The following is a 21,826-nucleotide window of genomic DNA, read 5'->3' on the forward strand; positions in this document are numbered from 1 at the left end:
ACTTCAGAGTACGGACATGTCTGGCTGAGACATTATCTCAAATAAAGCCCTACAGCCTAGCCAAGGCCTTTTTAGAGTAACCACGTACGCTAAAATCCTGATGTAGTATTGAAAAGATGTGTATTTACCAATCTAACTATTCTATAGTACACATCTAGAGCGTCGACTTTTGACCCAACTCCTGCAAGGCGTCCGCAGCCAAATTAACCGCATCGACAGCCATTCCAATTCCAGCCTGGAATCCAGTGCCCCCAGCGCCGTAGTTATGTATAACGATTTTTTCAGAAGAAAGCGTCTCCTGTTCAACTCTAGCTCCTCCTTCCCTGGAGGGTCTTAAGCCAACCACCGTTCTGACAATCTCCACCTCCCCATTCAAAAGAACCGGCAGCAATTCGCCTGTCCTCTTCAATATAGACTGCGACTCTTCCTCTTTCACGTTCGGGTACGAATTTCCCTTTTGCATGTAACCTCCAAGAATCACCGTGCCATCCGACAACGGTCGCGGAATAACATACGTCTCATACCCATCACCATGGCGCATGATATTCTGCTTCACGGACGGAGCTTTAACCACTAAGATCTGGCCGCGCGTTGGGTAGCATTTACTATCCGAGACGCCGGATAGAGTGATGGCTGAGTTTCCGATGCAATTGAACACGAGCTTAGTGTTCTTGGATAGGAATGCATCCTGCAATCTGGAGACTCGCCAACGGATGAATGGGACAGAACCGTATTCAGGCTGTGAAAGTAGGTTCTGCAGGTGTTGGCAGTGAGCAGGTGCGTTTATGGTGACTGTAGTGAATTTGATGCCGAACGCTACTCCGGCAGGCAGCTCCTTTTGGGGTATTATCACAAGCTACGTTTTTAATTAGTTCCTCTTCTCTTTTTTTTTCAACGAGGAAAGAGGTCGGGTAGAGTGTTGTGCTTACATCTCGTAAATACTCGGTCATACTCTGAATCTTGTCGGGCTGGGGCATCTCGTCCCAGTACTCTGTAGATTCAGTCTTTTCAAGGAATTTCGCTTCCGTAGATTTCTTGTCAATCATCTCCATCATGAGAGTGTAACCCGCACGATCCCAGCGCAATGCATTGGCATCACCACCGGAGATTCCAGAGAAGTTTGCGCCCGCCCTGTATCATTTTTCATCCGAATCAGTTGTGTGCGATTATACGAATTAAGGCCAATTTCGGGAAAGGGCTCCTCACCATGGTGATGTATAGTCAATTGAGGAATCGCCAGGGAGATGCTCGGCGATAACCGTTACATATTTTCCATATCCTCGTTTGGATAATTCGATGGCGACGTCAAGGCCAATGACTCCCGCCCTATATCAATCAAATCGGTAAGTGAAAAATGCATCAATTGCGTCGGAATAGAAGCTGTCTCTCACCCCAAGATCACGATACTGTCTCTCGCCATTGTACTGTATTTTCTGATATGACTGATACTTGTCTTATCTCTACACGTTTTCTTTCAGAAATCTTTTATATTTGGATAACAGCATCGAATGATAGGGCAGTCAGAAAGCCGACGTTCTGATTGGCGGCATCGGTGTGGTTACGGCTCCGGAAAACGGTTCGGCTTTGATAATTTGCATTTGTCAGAGCAGACCCTTTAGTTAACTAACTACCAGTACTAGTTATAACTAACTAGTGAACTTAACTGTTACCTAACTAGCTGGTCATAAGTGATGGGCAATAATAGTGAGAGGAGCATCATAACTAATGGAATGTACGATCAATTGCAAATAGAACCACACAAGCCTAAGTTGAGGAAACCTTTATTGGGTAATGTAATAGGTATAACGTTCTCACTGAATAAGAGAAAATTTTTGTTTACTGACTGACTCTATCTAAATTGCCGCCGAAAGTGGCTTTGTTGCCTTTGCATGGACATGCGAGAGCAGCCGAGCCGTGTCTCTGATAAATTCATGGCTTTTGCGCAGTCCCCTTGTTGGATGATTGTAGTGTGCAAAGGCGTGAGGAACCCCCGGGTACCGTTTCATGGTAACTTGATTGCCTGCAGCCTGCAGCATTTTTCCATAGTGTTCCGCTTCGTCGCGCTCAATATCATATTCAGCAGTCACGATGTGCGCAGGTGCCAAATCACGGAGGCAAGGCGATAGCACGGGCGTCATGCGCCAGTCATCCAGAATCTTGGAGCGAGTCTGGGGATCGTCTCCAATATAATATTTCAGAAACCAGGACTCGCGCTCCAGAGGCGACCATGGGAGATCGGAGCAAAAGATTGCGCTGGGGTACGGACAAGTCTCAGGGGTCAACCTAACAGGCTCATCGGGCGATATGGGGATGTATCGCATATCCGTCGCCGGCACAACCATCAATTGCAGTTTCAGATCTATCCTAGGACTAGCATCTCTGGCAAAATGAGCCAAGACAGCGGTGTTCAATCCGCCTGAGGAGAGACCGCCAATCGAAATAGACGTTGGGTCGATGTTGAGCGTTGCCGCGTTGGCAATTGTCCATTGAAGCGCGGCCCAGCAGTCATAGATGGCCACAGGAAATGGGAATTCAGGGGCAAGACGGTAGTCGACATCAATCACAACGATGCCCGATTCATTGCATATTGATCGACACCATGCAGCCTCTGATTTTAGGCCGCCGAGAACCCATCCACCGCCGTGGAAATTCAGATGCACTGGGAATGGACCTGGGCCAGAGGGCGTATACGCCCGACAGGTGATGGTGCCTTCTGGATCCTGGACAGGGACTATGTGATCTTGTACATCATGTACATCGGGCCCTATGACAAACCAATCAATCTCACGCATATAATTGACATGTCAACAGAAGATACATGACTTACGTACCATCCCAGGTAGGGTATGTAAAGCTATATTTCGCTGGACACTTGCGGAACTCTTCAATGGTTACCAGATGAGCTCCCACCACATCTTGCCCATGCTTATTCCATATTTCTTTCCATTCCGGGTCCAGATTATGTAGATATTTTTCTGGGATTTGGTTGGCCAGTTTCTGCATGATCTGGAAGCCGCCTGGCGCTTAAACGAGTGGAAGAAACCGAAGCAAAGGAATGCGATGAAACAAAAATGTTTAGATGAATGCATATGAATATTTGCCTTTACTTCTCGCAGAGCTATTCCATTCTTCAGATATCTCGTGGAAAATCCAAAGTCTGCAACTCGGCTTTTGATTGGCGGCATTCACTTCGGCGGATCGATGCTCCTATCTCTCTCAGCTCACATGCCGTCGTGTACCTATCTCGATATACGAACAGTTCCACATCGTTAGTTGTAGCAATTTAGATACGTAGAGGCTCAAAATCCAGCAAGGGGGAAGATAGGCCTAGTTGATAGCAATTGACTAACGATGGTGTTGAGTGTGGGAAGATAAGCTTCTGTTAATCTGGTAATCTGTAGCGACACTTTCATACTTTAGCTACTATTATTCAAGGGAAGAACACTTCTGATTAGTAATGATAGCTAAGCTGATTCTAAATTACGAAAAAGATGAAAATAATACGAGTTGACACTGTATTCATTGCTGATACTAAGTGACAGAAATAATGAATCTATTTACAACCCAAGAATATACTTTTGTCCATCCTGATCCGACATGACAGTCATAACCATCGCGTCAACATCAATGCAATTCATAACTGGAACTGTCAAGGAAATAAACATGGGTGAGAGGGTATGAGAGACGCGTATACCCTCAGGAAGTCAAACATAATACAGTCGCAAATCTTGTATAATCCATGTAAAAAGTCAAGGCCATATCGTGGCCCATAATGCGAAGGGGAGCTCGTAAAAACGAAACAAAGCAAAAAGGTATCAAAAGTAGGAAGGAGAACAGGTGAAAAGAATAAAAAAGAAACATCCAGGCTGACGTAAACAAGACTGAAAGCTGGCAACCAGCCATATTCCAATCTGAAGTATCAAGCATGAGGGTTGTGACCGTCAGCGGCTCGACTTGAACGTCGAGCAGGTGGCTCACGATCAGGCTTTGCATTGCGTTCCTCCTCTGATTGGCTGGAGCTATCATCGGTTGCCGTTGCACCGCGGAGCTCTGCAGCTCTTTGTGCGCGTATCTGTTTGCGCCACATGCTGGCATAGCGGCCGTTCATTTCGCGGAGTTCATCGTGAGTGCCACGTTCGGTAACTTGGCCATCATTCAGAAGCAAGATCTGGTCGGCATCTGTGATGGTACTCAGTCTATGAGCTATCACAAGCATAGTACGGCCTTTCGATAAAGTGGCCAATGCATCTTGAATTTGCTCCTCGGTTTCCGTATCAAGAGCAGCAGTTGCTTCGTCCAAAAGAATTATGCGGGGGTTCTTCAGTATCGTACGAGCGATTGCTACACGCTGTTTCTCTCCACCGCTAAGTCGAAGACCCCGCTCTCCAACCTTAGTTTGGTAGCCATCGGGAAACGAAAGGATTTTGTCGTGAATGCTGGCTGCGCGACACGCTTCGTAGACCTGCTCATCAGTCGCGTCTGGGCATGCGTACTTCAAGTTGTACATCAAAGTTTCATTAAACAGAACGGTATCTTGAGGTACAACACCAATATGACGACGCAATGAGTCGATGGTCACATCTTGAACATCTTGGCCATCAACACGAATGCTGCCACTTGAGGCATCGTAAAATCGGAAAAGAAGACGGAATACTGTGGATTTACCACCACCGGATTCTCCAACTAGAGCGGTAGTCGTGCCTGGTCGACATTCAAATGTCAGTCCATTGAGGGCTGGTTTGCGGCTGTCGTACGAGAAATGGACGTCCTCAAAAACAATTCCACCATTACAATGAGTTAGTGCTTTCGCTTGTGGAGCATCGCGGACTGTTGGTTGTTCTCTGAAAAGTTCCAGCATGCGCTCCGAGTTGATCAGCGCTGACTGAATTGACCTGTAGAAAGTTCCGAAGAAATTCAAAGGTCCTTGAAGTTGAGCCATATAGATTAGTAGAGATACAAACTTGCCAACTTGTCGTTCGCCCGTGGAGACCTGATATGCAGCAATAAAGCACGTCACCAACAGGCCAAGCATGAAGACGGTGTTTTGACTCGTATTCATCAACGTAAGCGAGAAAAGGACATGATATTCAGCGTTTTGGAAATCGCGGACAGCGCCTCGGTATCGATCAAATTCATAAGACTCCGCGTTGAAGTATTTAACGGTTTCATAGGACACCATAGAATCGTTCCTACCATAGTTAATCATGTCAGCAAATAAATAGTCAATGGAAGACCAAGATCGTCGTGCACTCACTTAACAGCGTCCTCCTGACGGGATGCATTGACCATCTGACGCCTGATCTCAGCCCGCCATTGGGCCATGCGAATAGTCACATAGAGATAGCAGAATGTGACAATAGCCACCACTAGGGCATAGTATGGATCGAAGAAAATAAGAAAGTAGCCGATTGCGACACCGAGATCGATTAACATAGGCACAACTTGAAATGTAACTTGTTCAAGGAACGTATTGATCGAATTGCCTTTACTCAGCGCCGATAGAACCTCTCCAGTCTTTTTGCCCAAGTGGAAATCCAAGCTCAAGCTATGTACGTGCTCGAACGCGGCTGTCGACAGTTCCATATAAGAGTACTGACTAACCGGTATCCATAAACTAGATCGCAAAGATCCAATGAGACCCTGATTGCCTTGCAGCCAACGGTAGAAGATGTACAGGCAGATCTGAAACCACGGTACTGGAAGCCCTTTACCTTCATCATCTGCCAAAATATCCGTAATAACACCCACTTGGTAAGGCACCAACACATTAATCACCCGTTGCAACAATATAAGACCGAAACAAATAACAACCACAAACTGGAGTCTGCGAGACTTGGACGGCCAAAGATAGGGGAAGAAAAGGGAATATCCACTAAGATATTCCCACCAGCTAGTCGAGGGCACGGTTGATGGACGTACCCATGGATCGACCGGCTTCTGTGATGGTGATGCATGTCCGTTGGCATGTGTCGCACCATACGCAGATCCGTTAGTACCTACGGTTGCTTCGCTCAACAGACCTCTGGTCTCGGCGACATCTCCAGCCAAGCGCGAATTAGCTTTGCGGCTGTTTGAGCTCTGACTAGTCGACATAATGTAAAGGAAAACGAGGGCCAAGAGCGTGAGAACACGAATGGCGTTCGATGTGACTTCCATTGCTTCCCAGCCTGTCATACCGTTTCTCCAAGGACCACCTCGAGGATCACCCACGACTGGCTCGCGATGCGGATTGGTGTATATGATTAGAGAAGCTACCCATATTATGACATCCAGAGGAATAGCCAGCAGCCATGTAGTAAATTGTGCCCCTTGAGGCGATGGTTTTGCATCGACCAGTGAGATCAGAACCAAAGCATGTACAAAGAAGCAACCAACGATGTAGATCTATTATGCGAAGAAAGAGAATGAGAGTTTAGCTGATTTGGGAACACATATAAGTGCGATGTGGTTGACTCACCACCGTTGCCTGGCCTCGCCACCAGTGATCAGAGCGGTCAATTATGGCGTGCGAGACATTCACTGCCGCATCAACAAGAAATGTCAACAATACAGCTAACGAGAGCCATTGAAAGACGACCCGGAATCGAGGCGAGACATTTTGTTTGTTTTTCATTACTGCCATTGTACTTCGTGTCCGCTTGGGTAGCGGACGTCCTCCGGGACCACATGCTGGGGTGGTAGTTGGCGTCAACTGCCTGGCAGATGATATCGAACTAACGATGAAGGCAATCACAAAGGCCAACAAGAGAGCGATTGGTGAAATTATCCGTAAATATTGCAAGAGACTCTGGGCCGTATCCAAAATATCGGAGGGCAGCGTCATTTCGGACGATACTAGCGAATCATGTGCGGCCATTGCTTTTGCGACTTGTCTATCCTATCCCGTGCAGGTAATAGTTGTAGCACAATGTTCAGCGCGATTCCATGTCACTCAATCCGCACTATAGATAATCCTTGGCTTTGGGTCACACTCGGTAGCGACAGTAGAGGAGAGGACTGTGAATAGACGCAACGAAAATGAATGTATAAACGTCGTGTGACCGGCGGCGAAGCAGATGGACTCCGATTGAAGAAGAAAGAGAAGCCCAAATTTGTTGCGAATGATGACCGGCGGCAGCTTGTACCCCAGAGTTTATACCAGGTACAGTGATGGAAATCCCAGGTTATTTTAATCTCATGTATATGTATCGAGAGCTCGAACGTCGTGCGGACCGGGGTGTAGCTGTAGAGGTGGGCCTAGATGCAGCGCAAGGGCGAAAGAAGCACCAGCTTGATTAGACAACAGATGGCAACCAATGAACGGGGAATGCAGATGCAGGAGCAAGAACAAGGAAAAATAGAGAATAATGATAAAGGATAAAGGAGTAGAAGTAAAGGCAATTGACGGAGACGCACAACTGAAAGCGACTCTTAGGGATTAAGGTAGCGATAAGCAAGAGACGAGGGCAGGAGCAGGACGATGGAATAAATAGATGCCGCGGCCCCAGAGCAGATGGTACCTCGACAACAAGTACCGGGTACTTGTGGACTTGGTAGGAGCTGGGGGCAAAGAAGCAGCAAATACTTGATCCTGCGACCAGAGCGAGAAAGAGGATTGGAGAGGTGAGGGGAAGCAAAGTCGACAATTGGCGCACAGAGAGAAGAAAAGCGGAAAAAAGAGGCAGGTGATGATGATACTAAACGGAAGGAACGCCTGCGGGGAGGCAAAAGTCTGGGAAGGTGCGGGACGGATCAACGACCAACTCCAAAGTGACTCAGTCGACTTGACTTACCTACAACAGAATTGTTTTTGTCTCACTCTTTCGTCTTCTTCGCCTCCTCTTCTTCGTTCCCTATCGCTTAACCCTGTCGATCGAGTCCGCTTCTTGATTCATTCGACTTTGATTCATTCAAAAATGTGTGAATCGCACACGTACGCAGATCCTAGTCTCCACACAACTGACTCAAATCGCCTGTTCGTCAAGTCGTCTGGGAACACACAATGATTGGCGGGCCGTCTAGTGGCCTGGCCTAGTCTTTGGGAGGGCTCAGCGCTATCCTGCCGTAGTCAAGGCCTAGATCCCCCAATAATAATAGGCAGGACAAAGGCGGTTTTCGTTATGATAATATGATTGATATGTTGGACTGTGCCCTCAATCTGCTGCAACACTCGACGCGATGTTCAGATCCCGGGTCACTTTCGCCTCTTGTTGAGAACACTATACGGGAATTAGATTGACAAACCCATGTTTAAGGCCTTTTGTTTGGACTCCTCACCTGAGTACCGATCTAGGCCAGTCCCGTGGACGCTGAAGAATGTGGATTCCGGGTGCGGGAGGGAAGTCACCAGGACTTCAGGACTTCTGACCGACCAGTCCGCACCACCCAATCAATTTATTGGATGGCCGTTCAAGATCTGATCAACGGCACGCTCCCAATACGCTGGGAACCGCTTTCGCACCTCACAGAGTATTCACGCAGCTTGTTTCGAAATTGAGCTCAAATCGTGCAACTCTTGCGGAGAATGGAGACTACAGTTCGAAAGGAGCGGGGCGGTTTCAGGCCTTCAACAAGGACAGACACAAAAACCACAGAAATCAGAAAAGGAAGGGAAGGAGAGATAATTCCTTTTCTTACCAGTCGAGGAAATTGAAGTGATAATTCTCGAAGGCGACATGATATATAGAAAATCAAATGGTATCCAAGGAACACGCGAGCGCTGGCTATACCGCTCACAAATATATACTCTGTAGTATATGCACCATGTGTTAGTGCTATTGAGTTTTTTTTTTCCCTCCTTACTGCAATCATACTAGTCATGGTATAGTCATACGAGCTTTTAAACTAACTAACTACTCATAGTATATCATCAAGCGTATGAGCTGTCCTTTGCAATTCATATTACGGAGTAGTCCACCCCATTTCGCTTTGAACATCAAAGCTACCTGGGTGTTTCTGGTTAGTACAGTCTGCAGGCCGACCCAAGCTTCCTCTTTATCCCGAGATGAGATCGTGGTGGAACTTGGGAGTTTCCACCCCTGGGGGATACGAAAGTACGTCTATCTTGTGACTCGACATACAGAGTCAGTGTAAGTTCACATCTCAAAGAGTCTAGGCTTTCCGAACCCAGTCACTACTATTCCTTCCCGTGCTCCAGGTTTGAACGGAAGTGTGCATACAGTGTTATACACAGTATAGTACACCCACATACACACACACATATCCGCGACGTGGAGATATACTCCATACATTTGAATTCAGACCATCAATTAGTTCCATGATATTATCGTGCCAACTGTCGGGCGAGACGGCTCAGCCCTGTCTTAATGTCTAACCGTGAGACCCAAACACAGTACTGCTTTCCGCTACTCCGATCGTTGCGATTAGTGGGGTTATGAATCACCAACTGCGAGTTGATTGAATTCCAATCTCAAGATTCTCGTCACTTTGGGTCTAGCCCGCTAAGTCCAGCACATCCGCCAACACTAAACGCGGAGGCATAATTACTTACATACTACCTGAATAGGCAATCGGACAATACAAGTCCTTGTGTGTTTTGTCCGGATGGCGTTAGAAAGCTTCGAGAACGTGACCATTTCTAGACGTAAGAATCCCAGAGAAAAAGAAAAGAAACGGCATTTGATATCTACTCTGGAGGTCATACGAATGGCTTGTTCCAAGAATCCAAGGCGATTTGTTACACCTTTGCCCGGACTGCAGACTGCAGACGCCGCGGAAGCTCCCGCCAACGCTAAGTACCTAAGACTAGTATCACCCAAACTGCCGGAGTTCCACAACACGCCCGGATTCATATCGGCCGGTCGCCTTGGTCCAGTTTGAAATCTGGCAGGGAAATTGGGGGAATTGTGCCTACTGTGGTAGTAACCTACCTAGGCCTCTACGTACCTAGTACATAGTACCCAAGTACCATGCAAGTAGCACTTCTGCTATGATACTACCATAGGTATCAGCTTCACATGGCTCTTCTTATCCAAGAAGAGCAAAGATTGGACAGGGCACTTCGGTCTTCTGGTCCTTGAAAATTTTCATTATGCACGTACTCTGTATGCGATGCGGTGAGTATGGGTTGGTAAGATGAGATGCGCCGTCTATTCAAGAAAAAGCAAAGAAAATGCAAACTTTGATAGATTGCAGTGGATGACGACAATGGGTTTATTCCTTCCAATTGATTGAATCGACTCTTTTGAATTCACTCTGTGTGAGCGGTGTGGCTCGAGCTATCGGCCCTAGAAGCTTAGCCGCTCCATCGATACGATTCAAAGAAAATGAACGCTAGCGTTCGTTAACTTCGTTTCAAAAAAAAAAAAAAAAACATGTCGCTCCTTGTACCCGTTCCTGTATCATCGACGGGAAAATATCCCGGCATATGCGAAAAGACGGGAATATACAAGGATGCTGTTTATTAAACCCACACCATACTTCATTTGGTGGATATGCTATATACGTACTCTTCTGTACACGGTCACGAAAAGTAAAGATATGTAGTAATTAAATTGGATAGATCCAGAACTTTATGACTTGGATGGCCGACACCCCGGTAGTTACAGCCACTTTTGTGTTATGTTGGTGACTTGACTACTACGTACATCCTGTTTCATTTCACACCGCTTCAATTTTCGATCAACACGGAATTTGGGATAGGATTGTTCATTTACTCCATACCTACTACTCGTAGTACCCTCATTGATTATTCCTTTCTGGGGCAAAGACGCCCGGCTAATACTGCACACTATCCTCTTTGTTCACATTCAGTCACATCATCATCTAGGTATGTGTTTTACATAGGGTAGGCATGTACGGAGAAGGACGGCTACATGTTCTCCGAGGTACGAATTCTTTGTCCATTGACCAATGATGTACAGAGTGGAATCCCTAATCGAAGTTTGAAGGAACGGTGAACAGAATCGAGAATATGCTTGCCTACTTATTCGGGACTAAATCCCAACGCTACGGGGATATGTAAACTATCTGCACTTTATGAAGGCAGAAGCAACGGGACTCTTAGCCGGTCCGGTTATCGGGGCGGGATTTAACGTATGGATGTACTCGTTAGTATCGTGAAGTAATAAGTATACCCGAGTGTATTGAGGTATACGATTTGCAGGGAAAGTTTCCTCATGGAGAAATCACATAATGAATTGTTCAACTTGGAAGCATGTACTTGTGTGTACAGACCAAGTCTCTGTTCTAGCCCGGACTTTTGTAGGGGACGAGTTACGCTAGAGGAATATGCAACAGGGATTCAGAAATTGTGTACCTAGCTAGCTAGGTACGGATAAATGATGAACTAGGTACTCATTGACAACGAAGTCAAGCCCTCCTAGCGCTCGTGTCAATGTGAGGAGACGCGACAGCCCTGGACGAGACAAAAATCAGAATTAGGGCTAGGGAATGAGGTCATGGCACAATGACACTGACCGCACAGGGCGACATATCAGATCGAATACTGCAAACCCAAATTAATATCCATCGAATTATCGCTTACTCATTACACATCTTGTCATTTAACTACCACACATGTCCGTTTGCCCTATGTCAGGCATCCATGCTGTTGCTGAGTGAGTTCGTCCTTTTCACAGGAGTAATTTGACCTCTCGCATTTTGATCAGATCTGATCGCGGTGCAAAGTAATAAGTCTCACATGAGCGATTTATTCAGCTGGCTCTGTGGCCGACAGATTTGCCTTGAAAATTAGCACACCAGACCCGGAAAAAGTCAAGGAAAACTCTGCCTGGAAGAAGAAGTTGAATCATTCGCACGGAGTTAGTCTAGTGCGATAGATCTGACATGGCGTTGGGCTTCCGGCATATGCTTGGAGCAGATAGACGCTGTCATCTGTGAGATACGGTATCAATTTCCAAGAATTTGTATACCATCGCCTCGCCTGCCTGGGACTGTAAGGATCTGAACACCATGCAAAGAGTAAGTTCGAGACTGTCGAGGTTGAGCAGGCACATGAAGTCCGGGACACTACCAAGTACCTAGGTATAATCAGTCCTACACATTTCTTCAGGAGACGCGTAATGATTCATGGAGGATTCCGAAATATTTTCTTCCTCATAACCGTAGACAACGAACAACCGACATGTAGATGTTCTGGTAGTCGTAGAATAAGCTTGTGATTCAGCACTTGTAAGCAACCGAATGCTGTAGTGACAGTGCAGCCTATATGGATATGGAAATGAATCGTGTAAGTAGAACGCTCATGGTTCTCTGCATGTAGCTGTAGCTCGAGGTGAGGCATATATGTACATGCCGCATGTAAACCAAAATTGTCTTGATCTGTTCCGGCAATGATGCGACAAGACTTGCATCAGTGGTAGCGAGCAGCCAATGCATAATAATTGCAGCTCGTAGATGTCATGTGAGCATCCAGCATGAAAAATGATGGAAGAAGGGATTGATTACTGGAGCTTGTTGAAGGAATCCCCAGTCAAGTCAAAGAAATGCCTGTATATTGAAGTGGGGCTGCTTGCCGGGCGCTGGTTGCCTGCCTGGCAGCCTGAGGATCCACCTCCGCAGTCCAAGCTCTTCGAAGTTCGAATCAATCAACCACAGCCTTGCAAAAGCTTCCACCATCGCTCTGTCTATGACCTGCTCATGTCCGCCTCTATCGCTCTAGGCCTTGTCGAGTGATTTTTTTTTTTGTCTTTTTTGTCTCTGTGCGTCTTTCTTGAAGCAGATTCAAACTCCGCTAATGGACCGACCGTTCTGAAATCGACCCCTGCACAGCCGCCATGAGAGATCATAATGGCTGATCCACCAAACGATTCAGGAACCCCTCAATCGCCACGGCCACCCCCGCCAACATCGCAGGGTCAGGCGCACAAGGTCTACCAGAATCGCGCAACTAGTGCTCTGGCCAGACTAACGCAGCCTTTTTTCACTGGATCGCGTTCCCCGAGCCCATCAGATGTGTCTAACCGTTTGCCGGAAGACGATCACCATGTCAGATTGACGAGGTCAAAATCCTTGTAAGCATGCTCACCGATATTGCTCCCAAAAGACCAGCCCCAAAATGCCATTGGAAAGCAGTGTAGCTGACTGGCAGACAAGACCAGGGTCCCCTCAGACAGTCACTCATCGCACTGGCGTATCGATTGCCGCACTGGACATTTCCCCGCAGAAAACGCACGCCGTTATCGCCGGCCGAGAAATTTTCAAGACAATTCGCGTATCCCAAGATGGCTCCTCTGAAGAATTTAACCTCCGCGACGCGATCATCAAGGCTTCATCTAAGAAACAGGCTCTTACCGGCTTAGCCTCGAAGTTCAAGGATCAATTAGCTATCAAAGATGTGAAGTGGTCTCATGGCGAATTCGATACAGTCATTGCAACGGCCGCCGCCAATGGCCGTATCATCACGTACGACCTGCAGCGAGCAGGGCTGGAGCTCTCAAGGCTGAGTGGTCACAGCCGTCAGGTCCACAAATTAGCTTTCAACCCGCACCGTCCGGCCTGGCTCCTATCGGGAAGTCAAGACAGCACGATTCGCATGTGGGACTTGAGATCGGCTTCTCCTGCAGCTACTATTCAGAGTATATCTCGCTATAGTAGCAACAGCGATGCCGTACGCGATATCCGATGGTCTACCGGTGACGGCACGGTATTCGCAACGGCGACGGATAGCGGAGCAATTCAATGCTGGGATTATCGACAGACCAAGGCCCCGCAGCTAAAGATCACAGCTCACGAAAAGCCATGTTACGCCGTCGACTGGCATCCAGATGGGAAACATCTTGTGAGTGCCGGCACGGACAGACAGGTCAAAGTCTGGGATTTCTCTTCATCGGCGGAGCGCAGGCAGAAACCGACTTTTCAATTTCGAGCCCCGCAGCCAGTAGTGAACGTGAGATGGCGACCGCCTAGTCGTGTGTCTGAGTTTTCTGATGATAGAAACTGGCAATCGACGCAGGTTGTTACATCCTATGATAAAGAAGACCCCCGCGTTCACCTCTGGGATCTTCGTCGTCCACATATTCCTTACCGAGAAATTGATCGCTACGAAACCCCTGCTGCTGACTTATTATGGAAGTCAAATGACTTGCTTTGGACTGTCGGCGAATCAGGAGCATTTACTCAAACGGACATTCGGTTCGTTCCCGAAGTCGTTAGTCGACGGCCAATGTGTGCAGTCGCCTGGAGTCCGACTGGAGAGGTTGTTGCAACTGTGCAGAAGCGGCCTCGCCGCCGGCCTTTGGCTACAAAGAATCCAGAGTTCTTTGGCTTTGACGATGAGAAGGATCGGAGTTTTGACAGACACCAGAGTTTCACGGATAGCAGTGCCATAGACGATATGGCAACTGTGCAACCAAAACAACAACGTGGAATGATGTTGGGCACTTCAAAGTCGCTGGGAAACACTCCTCCAGACCCCCAGGGAGACAGAATTACGGTCATACCTCTTGGTGACTCCTTATCTGGCGAGCTTCCGACACCGCATCAGCTAGGCATTATCGGACGAGTCGAGGGTGTTGCATCCGATGAGATGGTCTTCCGCTATTTAGCTGAGCAGTATGCAGACTTGATGAAAGACAAGGAGAACACGCTTCGTCCCAAAAATCAAATTCAGGCAGTCTTGGCAGATCTTGATTGGAACGCGGCACAAGCTGAAATGGCAGGCCAACACAAGCTTGCTCAAACTTGGAGCATTGTGAAATATACCGTTCTTCAGGAAATCGAAGTTCGAGTGGAGGAGAGCAACCGGCGGCCCAAAGAGAAGGCGAATCAAGGCCATAAGTCTCCACATGCACGTTTCAGTGACCGAACGCGTGTACCTGATGGATCAAAATCAGTTAAAGTGAAGTCTCATCTCTTTAAAGGCGTCATCGAAACAGACGCCCATCGACGCCGGACGCCGGAGATTGAGAGTACATCTAACATGACTACTCCTCTTGCGCAGCCACTTCCAGATTCTCCTTCTGGTGTCCATTTCTCTTCAGTTGTTCATGGGGATTCTGTGACAGATGATCTCATCGACATACAGCCTTTACCACCTTCCGTCATGAGTTCACATTACAGTGCTAGAAATCAAGTTGATACTACAAGTGCACCGCGGATGCAGCGTCAGGAATCGGAATCAAGCGAATTCATGCCCTTTTACTCAGGTAGCTTCAACTCAGAGCAAGCCCGAGAAGGTCGATTTGATGACGCCGAAGACGACCAGAGGTCTGCGCCGCGAGCTATAACTAGTCGTGCCGACTGGCATCGTCATAGACCAAGTGATGTTGGAGCGAAGGAAGGGTCTGGAGACGATTACGAGCAGAAGGTTGAAAGCCGCAAAGCTCTTCTACGTGACTACAAGGCCCCACCGAGAAAAGTCTTGAACCTCGAATCTCTCGCCAGTGATGCAAGCCGTCCGACACGTCCTGGGCCCTATCTTCGACATGACTCTACTGAAAGCTTCCCAATGTTTTCCGCTTCGACAGATAGCTCGCAACGCACAAAATCCGTTGACATTTCGTTATCTCCAAGAACCAGTGCGCTTGCTTCATCAAGAAGGGATAGTGTTGGCTGGGATACAGAAGAGGATGCCATTCTTGAGGAGGAGGAACCGACATCCTCTGATGCTGCCAGTGTCAGTGCTCCTGATTACGGGTCTTACAAAGATGAAATCATTCCCGGGAATCCCTGTCCCGAAGATCATCAAATTCATCTACAGCGTCCATCGAGCCCTGCCCCAATTCTAGCGGAGTCGGACAAAGTTGAAAAGAATCGGCAACAAGAAAACCTTGGCGATAGAAATACAGAGCACAATGAAGACTTTCAGTTGCCTCTTTCTCCTGAAATATCCGCAAGCAAGCCTTGGGGCGCTCAAGTCATTTTGAGGGAGGCAGTTCGACATTATCATAGTACTAGCCCTGTCGATACCCAGATGGCTGCTCATCTCCTTCGGACGGTGCATTCACTCTTCTATGACTGCGAGACAATCTTGCCGTACCACGAGTGCGAGCAGGTCTTCAAAGCGTATAATGAGCAGCTTATTCGACATTCCATGTACGTAGAAGCCGCTGAGCTTCGAAATTTCTGTGTGCCACTGTATCCGTCCGTATACGGGTATGCACAGACGGATACGCACATCAATGTGTTTTGCTATACTTGCAAGAAACCTTACGAGAACCCCGTCAAAGACAATCGACGATGCCACAGATGCCGAATGCCGCAGAGTCCCTGTCCCATTTGCCTCAATTTGGAGCCGCCTCTTGAATGGGTTATACCCGAATCTGAAGGGGGCAATGAAGAAAATGTGGAGGACCACTCCCAAGGCTCCCTCCATTCTGATCTGACCGAACCTATCCCAGGGCTGGAGGTAGAAGCCTTTGGTCAAAAATCTCTCCGTACTCCAGGTTCCGGCTTATGGTCATGGTGCCAAGGCTGCGGACATGGTGGCCATCTAGCCTGCATGAAAAAATGGCTCGGCGATCTCGAAGCAAGCGAAGGCGGCTGTCCTACACCGGGTTGCATGCACGACTGCGGACCCGGCCCACGACGGCAAGAGCACCGCGAGGTCGTGCAAACAGTGTCATTCGGACGCAGAATCACATCAAATACAGCCAAGCGCGATTCTTGGGTCACCGGCGAAAGCAGAGCTGTTGAGAAAGTCCGCGGTATGTTGACTTCGGCTGCAGCACCGGGATCATCTGGTGAGATTTCATTGGGAGGCGGTGTGAGTAGTGGCGGTAGTACTGCACTTAATACGTCGTCTGGAGGTGGGACAATGGGATCCTCGAAGAAAGTTAGACTGGTGACTCCTAGAGAGGAAGGGTTGCATAAGGATATGGATCATTTATTGCGTGACAAGGAGTCAACATCAGATCCCTTTCCAGGTTAGATTTTTTTTTTCTTTTCTTTTCAGGCTGGGCTATGTTTTTGTACTTATTTGATATACCCCTGTATTATATACAATGTTTTGAATTTCATGACTCTAGATCATCCTCCCCAGGTCCAAAATCCAACACCTAAATCGCCCACAAATTGACACAGTCACCAATCAAAATTTCCTCTTCTTCTTCGTCGGAGCTTTACTCTTCGCATCTAACTGCCTCTTCAACTCCTCTCGCTTCTTATTTGCTTTCTGTTCCGCGGATAACTCCGGTTCTGGCTCAGCCTTCGAGACACGGTGTCGTATAGGCGACGGTGAGCTTGATACGGCCGGAGGTGGTGGTGGTGATGTAGATGGTACTTTCTGCTTTTGTGTGGATGTAATAGGTCCCGTATCTAGATCTTCGTCTGTCTCATCAGGTTCAGGCTTGGGTGCTGCGGCTTGCGGTTTCTTTTTCCCGCCGCCGATGAGACCTAGTTTCTTGCCCCTTTTCAGCGTTGGCTGAGGCTTGGAAGGAGCCTGTCGTTGATTTAGATCATCTTCATCAGAAGTAGGTTGTCCAATATCGTTGGTGTCAGCCGGCTCCGAAGAAGGTACCTTCTTGGGTTCCGGCTTTTTGCCGCCTATTTTACCTAAAACTCCTTTCTTCTTAGGGGCAGTTTCGGTAGGGGTTTCTTTCTTGGCCTTGACCGGGCTTGGTGTTGGCATTCGTTCAGGTTCAGAGTCTGACTCGGTGCCATCATCCAACTCAAGCTCCTCTCGAGTTGCCGCAGTGCGCTGGCGTGGCTTAGGTTCACTATCAGAGTCCGTCTCGTCCGCAACGGACTCTTTTCGTGGACGTCCAAGAGGAACAGCTTTCGGTCCTCCGATGCGACCCATCGCCTTCTTTGGGGGCTTCTGGATGGGCGCTTTTATGTCGTCCAGTCCATCATCCGACTCAGCGTCCTGGTCTGACTCGGTGGTACCAACTCCGATATCAGATTCGCTGTCTTCGACCGGCTTCCTGTCCGCCTGATCCTTTTTACGCTTGAGATGTAGCGGTGTCTCTTGATGCTGCATGTAGGGATTAGTAATGAATGTATTTGAAACAAGAGAATAGGTATAAGTACCTGGAACTCATCTTCATCTTCGGTGCTCAAATCCTCGTCTGCGGTCACTTGCTCCTTACCAGCTGCTCCAGTATCTGGTGAGCAAATATTTTCCTTCATCGCTGCTTGGGACCTCTCTTGTGATTGCAACTTTGCGTCCTTAACATCGTCCAGACTTTTCCACCATGCAGCATATCTTGTACTTGCGGTGTCCAAGGATGTAAAACCACCATGTGCATATACAGATTCTGCAAGACCGTTCGCAGTGTTATCTTCACCCGCTGGACTACCTCGCCATCCTTTCTCGTCAAATCTAGTGGCGCCTTTGATGTGTCTGATCAAGTCCGATGTTTTCGGCTTCGTGTGGCGGACACCTGCAGTACCAGGAAACATCGAGGTCAATTGAGAAGGATCAATCTTGTCAAAGATCTTAGACAATATATTATCCTTTTCTCTGATATGTTCCAATAGAGATTGCTCTCGCTGTTCGTGGTTTCTTTCGCTCTTCAATAACGGAAGAAGCAAGTGTCGCGTGACTGCTGACGGAGGTTCTTTCGACAGCGTAAAAGTCCATTTCAACGGATTCAATCCCGCTGGTAACTTTGTACTTGTAGTCACCACAACCGAGTCGGACTTGTGACCTGAAGCGATGGTCACGCCGGTATTATTTGCGCCATCAAGAGCATCTTGGATCTTTCTCATGAACACGTCATACTGATTTGCGTCTTCACTGGGATCAATACTTGTCCCGATGTCTTCCGCTTTTTGTAGTACGTGTTTATATTGTAAATTTTCGTGCCATATGTGCGTGAGATCTGTGAGAAAGAACTCATAAGACTGTGATGTGTAGATGAAGCTGTACAGCAGTAGTGGCGCTGATATATTTCGCGTAGGAAGGCTGTGCCAACGCGGCGACATTTGCGCTACGAATATTATCCTTCACGCCTGATAACAGAACTATTAAAGGCAAAGATTATAAATATAGAATAAGCGACAACATGAGATAAATATCAAGAATAATGAGGCTGAGAACTGCTGGCGACAAGAAGTAAACAGTGACACCATATGGACCCACTTTTCGGCGTCTGTTTCTTTAAACGGAAGGAAGGAGCCTGGACTGGCGCCTACGGGCCAATCATGGCAGGCCGAGCTATTGCCAGCCGCCAACGTCACTAGCAGCAGCATCTTCACTCTTCACTCTACGAGGCTTTCAATACTGTTGTCAAAACTCTTGTTATATAGCTTCGGATTTTCTATTTGCACGGCCAATACTAGCCATGTCGACGCATCACTCCGATCGCGCAGGCTATAAACGAGGCCGATCTCGATCCCAATCGCCGCCATGGAAACGTTCCGAAAAACTTCCCCGGAGAGACGATAGACGACAAGCCAGTCAGTGGAATAACGATGATGCGAGGTCCGCTCAACGAGGCAGAAGGGATCAGACTCGGATAAACCAGCTGCAAGAGGACGAGCAAGTGCGCGAGTGGGTCGCTCAGGAAGATGTTTTCGTCCTGAAGCAGGCTAAGAAGAAGGCAGAGATTCGCGTTAAAGAAGGTCGCGCAAAGCCTATCGACTGGTTGGCCGTCACCCTGCGCATAATCGATCCTACGAGGAACCCGTTAGACGATGAGATTTCCGACTCGGATTTGGATCTTATTGATCCAGAGGGTGTGTTCGAGGGCTTGTCGCAGGCCCAGCTCGTGGAACTAGAGAAGGATATCGATACCTTTTTGAGTCTTGAGCAAAGTCAGAAGAATCGCGATTTCTGGAAGGTGAGCGACTTCTTATTAGGGAATGCATATTTCCACAGCCACTGACATAAGAATAGACTATGAAAGTTGTGTGTCGTGATCGTCAAAAGATATCAGCCCCTGAAGGCCGTGTCCTAAGCTCGGTGGCGGCAGACATCAACAAAATCCTCAGTCCAAAGACCTATGAGCAACTGGAGACACTCGAAGTCCAAGTTCGACGCAAGCTAGACTCCAACGAGCCGATTGATACAGACTACTGGGAGGAACTTTTGCGCAGTCTTACCGTTTGGAAAGCGAGAGCAAAGCTGAAGAAGGTCTTTCAAGCAGTCATTGAAGGCCGTGTACAGGCACTTCGCAAGCAACAGAAGGAGGAAGCTGAGTCTATGCGATCCAAACTTGCTCCAATTGCGCCCGTCATCGGCGAGGTTGTGGAAACTCGAGAGTTAGACCTGGACCCAGAGCCTTTACTCCAGCTGCGGCCTGAGGATAAAGCGCTTGAAATCATGGACGAATCAGTATTTTTGAATCGAGTGGTGTGTTACCTTTCTCTTGACTTTGAAAACAATTGACGGATCAACTGACCTCAACTAGGCCCAAGAACGGAAAAAGATCTTAAAAATGGGATTTGTACCTTTGCGACAACGAGGCGCAGAAAGACCCACTCAATCTACGCTTTCTAAAGGAAAGAAACCTGATTTGGCGGACGCTCCTGCTGACCGTTTTTCGTTATTGTCCAACGAAGACTTCTCCCAGGCCACAAGAGCCTTATACGAGCGCGAAGTCGCAAGAGGAGTTAGTGAGAACGAGGAGATATTCACAGCGGAAGAGGCTGTTAGCAGCACCTCGCAACTCGCGTGGGCCAATAAGTACCGTCCTCGCAAGCCCCGGTATTTCAACCGTGTGCAGATGGGATACGAGTGGAACAAATACAACCAAACACACTACGACCACGACCATCCTCCACCAAAGGTCGTCCATGGATACAGATTCAATATTTTCTATCCTGATTTGATTGATAAGACAAAAGCCCCAACGTACCGTATCGAACGTGAACACGGGCGGAAGCGTGGTCAATCTTTTGTCAAGGCAGGTGAGGAAGATACATGCCTCATTCGGTTTATTGCAGGACCGCCTTACGAAGATATCGCATTTCGTATTGTAGATCGAGAATGGGATTACAGCGCCAAAAGAGATAGAGGTTTCAAGAGTAGTTTTGAAAAGGTATGTTTAGCCTTGGCTATTCACATCGTCCAGACTTGAACACCGGCTTACCGTCTTCTCAGGGCATTCTGCAACTTCATTTCCAGTTCAAGAAGGTACGTACTGATTGGGTTCGGACTCTGAGCATTGATCGGTTTTGGTCATACTAATATTTCCGACAGATATACTATCGGAAATAAGACTGTGTCTACTCGTGGTGGGCAGCGTCACTTAACGGTTGGGACGCAAGTGGTTTTAGCTATTACATTTTGCATGCATCATCAAGGCACTATGTTCTTTTTCATATGGCCCTTCTTCGATCCGATCCGAGCCCGGTATCTGATGCTAGTCAATGCAATTCGGATAAGCAGCACGCGTGTACACTGTCTTAAATCGGGATATCGGAGCGACGTCTGCCTTGCATCGCGTGTCCCTCCGATTTACTTCTTCAGAGATTTCCAGTTGTTGATGTAGTCTGAGCTTATGAGTCAAGCTGAATCTTTCAATCACATCATTTCAAAATCGACTCCATTCAGAGGCGCGAAATACGTTGCACAATGCCAATCCCGAAAATTTCGGAATGCCGTTTATTTTCATCCGCCTATCCAACCCCTATGGTCCAGCCAATCGGGTAGCGACTTTTTGTTGACCGACTATCCAAGCTGCTATCGGGACTCCAGATTTTTGCATCTGGCCCAGTTGTATTTTCACTTCAAAGACGTGGCCTTAGAAGATCTCTTTAGCGTTAGTATCATGTGGAGAGCTTCGTGCTGTGGTGTTACCAGACTGAACCGTGAGTCGCATCACTTCCGTTTACGGTCACCTCATCACTCAAACACTCATCCTCCATTTCAGAGTTCCGCTTGCCTCTATACACCTGCAAATGGTGTAATGTGATTCTGTAGACTATTCGTTGCCTGCATCCTTAGAAAAGCTGAAAACGCTGCAAAGCGGTGTGCGAT

At 47.7% G+C, this 21,826-nt stretch overlaps 6 protein-coding genes across 6 annotated transcripts; 2 read left to right on the top strand and 4 right to left on the bottom strand.

Moving 5' to 3' along the window:
* Positions 1–154: 154 nt before the first annotated feature.
* Positions 155–1,420, bottom strand: EYB26_008112 (uncharacterized protein; the record flags this gene model as incomplete). Its single annotated transcript, XM_054267371.1, has 4 exons — positions 155–856; positions 930–1,131; positions 1,207–1,326; positions 1,392–1,420. 4 exons carry the CDS (start codon positions 1,418–1,420, stop codon positions 155–157), a joined length of 1,053 nt encoding a protein of 350 aa, XP_054123346.1.
* A 433-nt stretch (positions 1,421–1,853) lies between these two features.
* On the bottom strand, positions 1,854–3,003 carry EYB26_008113 (uncharacterized protein; the record flags this gene model as incomplete). Its single annotated transcript, XM_054267372.1, has 2 exons — positions 1,854–2,764; positions 2,832–3,003. 2 exons carry the CDS (start codon positions 3,001–3,003, stop codon positions 1,854–1,856), a joined length of 1,083 nt encoding a protein of 360 aa, XP_054123347.1.
* A 916-nt stretch (positions 3,004–3,919) lies between these two features.
* Positions 3,920–6,856, bottom strand: EYB26_008114 (uncharacterized protein; the record flags this gene model as incomplete). The annotated part of the gene is made up of 3 exons (XM_054267373.1): positions 3,920–5,189; positions 5,255–6,384; positions 6,458–6,856. 3 exons carry the CDS (start codon positions 6,854–6,856, stop codon positions 3,920–3,922), a joined length of 2,799 nt encoding a protein of 932 aa, XP_054123348.1.
* A 5,894-nt stretch (positions 6,857–12,750) lies between these two features.
* Positions 12,751–16,831, top strand: EYB26_008115 (uncharacterized protein; the record flags this gene model as incomplete). The annotated part of the gene is made up of 2 exons (XM_054267374.1): positions 12,751–12,974; positions 13,057–16,831. 2 exons carry the CDS (start codon positions 12,751–12,753, stop codon positions 16,829–16,831), a joined length of 3,999 nt encoding a protein of 1,332 aa, XP_054123349.1.
* Positions 16,832–16,990: 159 nt separating this feature from the next.
* EYB26_008116 (uncharacterized protein) lies at positions 16,991–18,828 on the bottom strand (the record flags this gene model as incomplete). The annotated part of the gene is made up of 2 exons (XM_054267375.1): positions 16,991–17,875; positions 17,932–18,828. 2 exons carry the CDS (start codon positions 18,826–18,828, stop codon positions 16,991–16,993), a joined length of 1,782 nt encoding a protein of 593 aa, XP_054123350.1.
* Positions 18,829–19,187: 359 nt separating this feature from the next.
* EYB26_008117 (uncharacterized protein) lies at positions 19,188–21,064 on the top strand (the record flags this gene model as incomplete). The annotated part of the gene is made up of 6 exons (XM_054267376.1): positions 19,188–19,685; positions 19,742–20,197; positions 20,256–20,754; positions 20,827–20,885; positions 20,948–20,980; positions 21,047–21,064. 6 exons carry the CDS (start codon positions 19,188–19,190, stop codon positions 21,062–21,064), a joined length of 1,563 nt encoding a protein of 520 aa, XP_054123351.1.
* Positions 21,065–21,826: the final 762 nt, after the last annotated feature.

Source organism: Talaromyces marneffei, chromosome 6, assembly GCF_009556855.1.
Source record: "Talaromyces marneffei chromosome 6, complete sequence".
NCBI classification, from domain to species: domain Eukaryota; kingdom Fungi; phylum Ascomycota; class Eurotiomycetes; order Eurotiales; family Trichocomaceae; genus Talaromyces; species Talaromyces marneffei.